Here is an 8,238-nt window from a genome sequence, read left to right on the forward strand (position 1 = left end):
TATCTCTGGGGGAAAGAATGTGGAAAGGATAAGGGACAGATTGTCACCCTCCCTCCCTTCCTCTTCCATCTTCCCTTCCACTCTAAGTATTAATGGAATATCACTTTTCACCCAGTCCCGGCAGGGAGTATTGTCATTATTCCCATTTTACAGAAGAGGAAACTGAGGCCCAGAGGGCTTGGGTAACCTGTCAAAGCCACCCAGGCTAGTAAGCAAGCGGTGGAGGGAGCAGGAACTGGAAACTTCCTCAGGCCAAGCTTTCTGTGGGCTTTTCCCATCGGTCTTGCCTCTCCCACCCTCTGCTGAGCTGGGCTGTGGGCAGGGGCACCCTGGGGCCAGCCTCTTCCCAGTAGGTGTTCTGGGGGCCGTGTGACTCTTGGGGGTCGAGTTGGGGTGACCCATCTCTGAGATCTGCCAGGTTACAGTGACCTGGGGCCAGGGGCTGGGCAGTGAGAAAACTCAGTAGTGGCCCAGGGGAAGGGCAGGCAGGAGGAGCTGAGCTTTTGAATTTTGTGGCTCCGGGTCCTTCCAAGTGGCAACCACCTGTAAGGACAGGTTGCCACTGGCAATTACAGAGCCGATTACAGAGCCGCATTCAGGGACAGCCTGGGTTTCCCATCGCCTCCAGATGGCTGTCCCTCCCCTGACCCCCAGGTCTGCGTGCAGGTGGTTCATGGTCAGCGCAGTTCTGCACACGTGGTTTGAATGGGTGAGGTTCCGAGCCTTCTGGGAAAGGGGGAGGGAGCTGGGGGCTGGCCCTTGCCGGGGCAGCGCTGGGAAGGCCGGAGGGCGACCACCAAGTCCCAGGGCAGCCCTGCCCAGGCCCCGGGGGCACCGGGTCTCCGGGTGGAAGTGCAGGTGAGTGAGTGGATTTTGCTTTGAGAATCTCACCTCCACATCCCTCATCACAGCAACTCGGAGGGAGCGTGGGGTTAGGAAAACAGATCAGGAAGATGTAACATCAGAGCAGCGTTCTTTATTCTGGCAGTTTTTAGCTGTGTGGCCGTACGTGTGCCCCCTGCCCCCACCTCAGTCTGCTTATCTGTGTAGGGGGGTGGGAATGCTCGGAGTTGGGGTGATTGCATGAGCGAGCACGGTGAGAAACGCTACGAGCTGCGCTCTGGGCTGCAGGGGACAGGTGTGTGTTACCTGTACGGAGAGCAAAGACGAACTCAGGTGCCCCGACCCTCCAGCACAAGGCGCTGCTCGGTGTCAGGCACAAGGAGTGGCTTGAGAACAAGTCACTTTCTCCTGCTTCAATGCCACATCCCACATCCTAAGAAAAGGCCACGCCCTGGCCGGGTGGCTCAGTGGATTGGAGCTTCATCCCAAACACCCAGGCCACGCCCTGGCCGGTGGCAGGTTAGGCTCCTGGTCAGGGCACATGCCTAGGTTTCAGATTCCATCCCAGGTTGGGGAGTGTACAGAAGGCAACCCATTGATGTTTCTCTCTCTCTCCCCGTCCTTCTCCCTCTCTCCTTTCCCCCTTCCTCTCTCCCTAAATAATCAATTTTAAAAGCCCACACATACCCTTGGGTGAGGCTTAAAAAAAAAAAGAGCTTTAAGACTTGATGGAATCATCTTCCTATCTGACTTGGAGCCTCTCTTGGGGAATTTTACCCAGGGATGTAGGCTCTGCTTGTCTGCTCTCCACATCCTCTCCAAACGGTCTGACAACATGGACGCGGGACTTCAGTCCCCTGTCTGTTACTGGCTCAGTGGTCATAACGCTTTGAAGTAGGTGTTTATTCAGTCCAGGCGTGGAATTTAGTGCAGCTGAGTTGGCCCCAGCGAGTTAGCCCCGGTGCAGCCTCTGGGTTGGTCCGAGTCAGCTCCCAGCCCGTTAGCCTCTGAGTCCCTGGTTGAGTGGACCTTCCAGCAGCCCCCCGCTTAGGTGCCCAAGGACCCCCGCTTCCATCGCCTGTGCGGTGGGAAGACGGGAAGACGGGAGTGGAGGTGTGTGTGTGCTTTTCTCAGGTAGGAATGTATCTGGCATCTCAGGAATCTGCCCAGAGGCTGAGCTCAGACAGCTGGTTCTGCCCGCCCAGCCCTCAGTCCGGGTCACGGTCTCCTTGAAAGCATTCCCTCCCCCACCTCCCACCTCCGGGGCCCCAGGGTGCCCACCCCGATGACTCACACAGCTGCCCTGTGGAATCCAACTCCCGGGGTTAAACACACAGGCCTGGCGTCAGGCTGTCTGCATTGTATCCCCGGGGCCCCCCTCAGCTGTGCAGGGACCTTAAGCGAGTTATTCCCAGGGCCTCAGTGTCCTCACCTGTAAAATGGGCAAACAGCTGACTCTCGAGTAACTTAGGGACCCTGACCTCTGCATCATTGAAAATCTGTGTATAAATAACTTGGGCTCCCCCCAGAACGTAACTGCTAATAGTTTACTGATAACATAAACAGTCTAGGAACACATATTCTGTCTGCTATGTGTATTACATACTGGATGCTTCCAATAAAGTAAGCTAGAGAAAATAAGATGTTACTAAAAAATCAAAAGGAAGAGAAAATGCATTTATAGTACTGGACCTATTTATTGGAAAAAAAATCTGTATATAAGTTTAAATCTGTGCTGTTTGAGGGTCAGCTGTAATCACCTCTCCTTGGAGTTCTGCCCTCACAGCTCAGTGTCTGGCACATAGTACACACTCAATAAACATTGGCTGTTATTACTCTGAGTATCAGAGCCTCTAGGGGGGCCCGGAAAGGAGGTACCATTCAAGATGATCAGTGTTGTTACTGAGGGACTAGTCGTGCAGGGGTGGGGAACGTCCGGCCCGCGGGCCAGAGAAGGCCCACGGAATCCTTCGGTCTGGCCTTGCCAAGGCATCAGGGGTGAGCTAATTAAATGTTTGGCCAAAAATAGCAGGTTAATGTTTAAGCTGATTATTTTGTATGGCCTGACAGTGATGTTATAAATATCCAAATGGGCCCTGACCGGTTTGGCTCAGTGGATAGAGCGTTGGCCTGCGGACTGAAGGGTCCCGGGTTCGATTCCGGTCAAGGGCATATATACCTTGGTTGCGGGCACATCCCCAGTAGGAGGTGTGCAGGAGGCAGCTGATCGATGTTTCTCTCTCATCGATGTTTCTAACTCTATCCCTCTCCCTTCCTCTCTGTAAAAAATCAATAAGATATATTTTTTAAAAAATTTTAAAAAATAATAAATAAAATGAATAAATATCCAAATGGCCCTTGGCAGAAAAAAGGTTCCCCACCCCTGGACTAGGGTGAGCAGTGAGGGGAAGGTGATGGCAGGAAGCAAGGTTTCGGATTATCAGAGTAAATAAGATGCTCCAGGGACCTCGGGCCCTGTTTATTACGAGTCAGAAAAATTGAGGCGGATTCTATGCGCAGCCTCCGACCCTCGAGGTTCAGCTCCCGTGAGTCTCGCCCACCGAGAGGAACACTCCGGCTGCCTTTGCTGCGGTCAGGCTGCCTCGCACTGTTGTGATGCCAGGGCAACGCATCGTGCAAACACCGAGAACCCGGCCACGCTCACTTCCTCCCAACAGCGAGCAGTCATCGGGGTTTCCTCTCCCTTCACCCCGAGTCACCATCCCGGTTCCTGCACCCCAAGAAGCTGAGGGCTCAGCGCTGTCGCTGGCCTGGGGAGTCCTCCCCTGGGCCTGGGCCCAGAGCCCGACTGTTTCATGGGCCACGGGTAGGACTGGTCCCAGGAGGTGCAGAGACCACGGGGACCGGGGCGGGGTGGTGGGGGCAAAAGGCCCCTCTGTGACCTCAACACCCAGCCCAGTGCAGGGGACACAGGAGGCCTCAACAAGAGGCCCTCGGGGGACAAGAAATCCAGGAAGCTGGCAATGGAAATAGCCCAGCTGCTTGGGAAGGGAGAGAAACCCAAGACCAGCCCTCCCCCAACCCCTCATCCCCAGACTTGCAGAAGAGACCCCAAGGCCGCTCTGGGGGCCGCCACTTACCCAGGGCTCCTTGGCAGATGTCTGTGCGGGTGGCTCCTCCAACAATAAACTGGGGGTCATCGCAGATCTCCTGGGGATGAGACAGACCCCCAAAGTGCCGTCAGCCCAGCAGGCCACGTTTCTGCAGTTCGGATGCCTTGGTTCCCAGCGGGCATGTCACACCCCTTTTCCCCATGGCTGCAATCAGACGGCCCCGGGGTCCTCTTCTGACCCCGCTTCACGGGGCCCGATGGGTGGCAGGAGACACCCCGGCTGAGAAGGGGAGTCATTGCCCAGCGCTCCAAACTGCCGAGGGCCACACAGCACCCTCCTGTGCAGGCCGGTGGGCCCGCCCACACGCGGGAGCTGCCCGACCCGCCACCCCAGCCCCTCTCCTGCGTCCCTGCACGTCAGTCCTCTCACTTGCCTGGAATTTCTCCCTTCCCCATCCTCTCCTCCCCTTTTCCACCTCTGACCACTTTTCAAGACTCATTGCCACCTCCTCCATGAAGCCCTCCGTCCCAGCCCAGCCCTCACTCCTCTCTTTGATTCTAAGTCCCAGAGTATTTCTACTCTGCAATTCGGGTGTCAGTGGGGCTCTGTCTGGTTTTGCTGATGGGCATCCCTCTGTGTTCCTAGCACACACGTGTGCAGGCCACGGGAACGTGCCCAGCTTTCTGGATCCGTCTATGGGGTCATGGTGCTTGGAGCATCCTGTATTGTGAACCGGCTGTTGTCAGTACGTGCTGGTGCTGTATCTCCTGGTCCTCTCGGAACACAAGATGGGAAATGTCCCGTCACAGGTGAGGACACAGGCTGAGGAGCTAAGCAGCGTGTCTAAGGTGACCCCGCTCACCGGTTCCAGGCAGCGCGGGGCTAGAGGTGACCTTCCCTGGGGCAAATGCACACGCCCGGCTCCCCTGCTGCTGCTAATTAGTGACAAACCTCTGAGGCTGTTAAAGCCTCAGGATCGCCCTGCAAGCAGCCTGGGCAAGCCACCGTGGGCCGCTCTGCCCTCCACGGAGGCAGCCCTCAGTGCTTCCTGATTCTACAGGGCCCCACCCAAAGCCACAGAGGAAGTGGGGGCATCGATCTGGGCTTCTCAACCCAGCCCGGGGCCACCTGGTTGGGGCTCCACCCCACACCCTCCCTCGGGGGGGCCCCTCTCTGGCAAGCAGCATGTTTCCTGGGTGAGACCCGGATCCGGCCCCCGTCCATCCCGGAGCCACAGTGGGCAGCCCCGCACATCCCCCCCCGCCGGGCCTCCGCCTTGTCCCTTCCCTGCTCTGTGTGGCAGGTGACAGGGACAGTGGGAAAACGAGGCCACTTTGCCCGGGTCCTGCCAGCTGAGCACTTACGCCGGGGATGGAAGGACCGGGAGCCCAAGCATCGGATTGATAATCCTGCGGGCACCAAGCTCTGATGCCAGGAGGATTTTTCCATTATGTTTCTGCAACTTGCCTGCGTCGTCCTTGGCAGCCTCTCCAAGGGAGACAAAGTTCAGAGCGGCGCTTAGAGAGGCTGCAGGAAACTGAACCGTGCGCACAGCCCGGACTGTATGGGGTGGAATGTGGACCTAACAGTCCGAGGAAAGGGGGCTGAGGGCTTGGACTTGGGCCTCAGACGCCCTGGGTTTGAGTCTTGGCTCGGCCACTTCTTAGATGGGTTCTATGACCCTGCGAGGTACTCTTTGAGCCTCAGTTTCCTCATCTGCAAAATGGGCACAGTGATGACAGGCGTACCTACCGCTTAGGGTTGTTATGAGAGTTAGAGGAGATAATTAGGTAAGCGTGCCCTGGCGAACACTCTATAAACGTTAATTATTATTATTATTATTATTATTATGGAATAAGTTGATGGCAATCACTGAATTTGGAGGATGGAGATGCAGGTTTGAGGCTGAGCTCCGGTGACTCAACACATAACCCAGTCCAGTTTGCTCATCTAAAACGACAGCCTCTCGAACCCCAGGTCCAGCTCTCCTTCCCACGGCCCCTCTTCCTCTTCCCACGGGCAGCCATCTGCAACCAGGAGACCCCTCCTTAGTTCCCGGGGCTTACTCTGGCGCCCCCTACAGTCTGCGTCTGCCCGGCTGGAAGTCTGTCCCACCACAGTGCTCCCTTAAGTCACCAATGACTTGCTGAGGCCCCAACCGGGGCAACACAGGTCTGTTTCCCTGGCCGGACCCCGACCCCAGCAGGACAGTGGCAGAGAGGGCCACTGTGGGCTGTGGGCTGCAAACGCCCACAGGCCGGGCACAGTCCTGGCTCCGCCCCGGACACCTGCTTGAGCAAACACTTAACCTTCCCAAGTCTCGCTCTCTCCGCCCGTTGGATGGGAACATACCAGCCACACTGCCCTGGGTCCTGCAGTACACAGCCTGCCCCACCGCCAATGGCCCCAGATCTGTCTCCCCGTCTAGGAGTCCTGCGGGCATTTGCAACGATTGCTTTCACTGGCCCCTAGTGAGAAGGCAGTGCATATAGTTTACATACAGAGTTATCAATAATTTAGAGGCAGACGCTATCTGCACTGTGCCCGGTGTATAGGAGGTGCTCCATACATGCTTACTGGATGAATGAAAGAATAAGTCAATGGGTGTGCAAATTCCCTTTGTAAACTGTCAAGTGCTGCCCCCAGGTATGGTGAATACAGTCTCTTGTTTATCCCTCTCACAACCATAACTTCATTTGAGGCTTGTTACATTCCTGCATTCATTCATTCATTCATTCATCCACTCAGCCACAAATCGTCACTGACTTTTTGTTCTCAGGTGTATCCCAAGCGTTTAAGACAGTTTAATAGGTTCTCAATAAATGTCGCCGAAGGAGATGAATGAATGAATGAATGAATGCATTCCGTGGAAGGGAAGTGACCCTGCTCGGCACTGAGGACATATTGATGAATATAACGCAGGGTCCCCTGCAGTGCAGAGAAAGTGCAAATACAGGTGATTATATTTATAAATGGTAAAAAGTGCCAGGAAGGAAATGAGCCGGGTTTGTGATACAGAATATAATGCTGGGCTGGGGGCTGCTAAGCCTGGTCAGGAGAGAGGATTTCGGGGAGGGGACATCTGAGGACATCCCAAAGAATCGGAGTGAGCCAGACTCCGGACAACCAGGGGAGAGCGTCCCTGGCAGGTGGGAAGGCGGGAGGGAACCGGGCCTGGAAAGTGTGCAGGCATCGTGGCTTCTCTTCAGCGGTTCTCAACCTGTGGGTCGCGACCCCTTTGGGGGTCAAACAACCCTTTCCCAGGGGTCGCCTAAGACCATCGGAAAACACATCTACAATTACATATTGTTTTTGTGATGAATCACTATGCTTTCATGATGTTCAATTTGTAACCATGAAAATACATCCTGCATATCAGATATTTCCATGAGGATTCATCACAGTAGCAACATGACAGTGATGAAGTAGCCACGAAAATAATTTTAAGGTTGGGGGTCACCACAACACGAGGAACTGTATTGAAGGGTCTCGATATTAGGAAGGTTGAGAACCGCTGTAAGAAATGGAGGCAAAGAGGCCTGCATGTCTCAGGCCGGGTGCCTAGGGCATGTCCTATGCGCTGGCTGCCCAGGGCCGGGGTTTGGGGTCACAGAGAAGGTAAAGGGGGTGGGGGAGTTGGGGGGGCTCAGAGCAGTGGAGACAAGACGGGGATGCTTACTCTCCTAGGGAATTTAGAGGTTGGGTTTCGCAGGAAGCTGTGCGAAGGTTGGGTCCCATAGCGGGTAGAGCCAGCAGGGTGTCCGTGGGTAAGGAAGAAGCTAGATTAGGGAGCCAGCTGTCCCTAGGCCGGCCAGACCAGAGGACAGGGACACTGGGGAGCAAGCGGAGGGATGTGGAGGGACCCCGAGGTTTCCGGGAGGATTCTGGGCCAGGATTCCGGTTCTTGGCTGTCCTGTTTACCACCAGCCTGAATGGCTGGGCAGGTCGTCTCCGCTCCCCTTTGTTAAAATAAACAAGAAACTCTGGCTAAACCCAGCCAGGGCCGCATGAGACAGCCCTTAGTCACAGGGGATCGGGGGACCTACCCCTCCCTGGCAGCAGCCTGGGCTACAGACCTACAGACTGACTCTGCTGGGCAGGAGTCGTCTCCCTCCCATCTGCTTTCCTCCAGACCCTCCACCCCCTCCCACCATCTGCCCACTGGGGTCCCATAGAAGTTGTCCCCAGTTTTGGTGACGTCCTAGGGGCGCCCCTGGCGGCCCGCTAGTGGGGAGCTGAGATCAGTGTCCCGCAAGGCGAGCGAGTTAGAGGGGCGCCAGAGTGTCCTGCGCCCGCACCGGGTAACGGGCCCGCAGCCCCG

At 56.0% G+C, this 8,238-nt stretch overlaps 1 protein-coding gene across 1 annotated transcript in view; it reads right to left on the minus strand.

Annotated features, from left to right (window-relative positions):
* The window catches only part of LOC102769788 (calpain-2 catalytic subunit), a 65,004-nt gene that overhangs the window by 44,096 nt on the left and 12,670 nt on the right, over window positions 1-8,238 (minus strand). The window contains exons 2-4 of the mRNA XM_015562339.1: window positions 5,385-5,499; window positions 4,923-4,933; window positions 3,945-4,014 (exon numbers count right to left, since the gene is read on the minus strand). Coding sequence (XP_015417825.1) covers window positions 3,945-4,014; window positions 4,923-4,933; window positions 5,385-5,499 — 196 coding nt within the window. The remainder of the gene's footprint in view (window positions 1-3,944; window positions 4,015-4,922; window positions 4,934-5,384; window positions 5,500-8,238) is intronic.

This window comes from Myotis davidii, unplaced genomic scaffold (genome assembly GCF_000327345.1).
Source record: "Myotis davidii unplaced genomic scaffold, ASM32734v1 scaffold174, whole genome shotgun sequence".
Classification (NCBI taxonomy): domain Eukaryota; kingdom Metazoa; phylum Chordata; class Mammalia; order Chiroptera; family Vespertilionidae; genus Myotis; species Myotis davidii.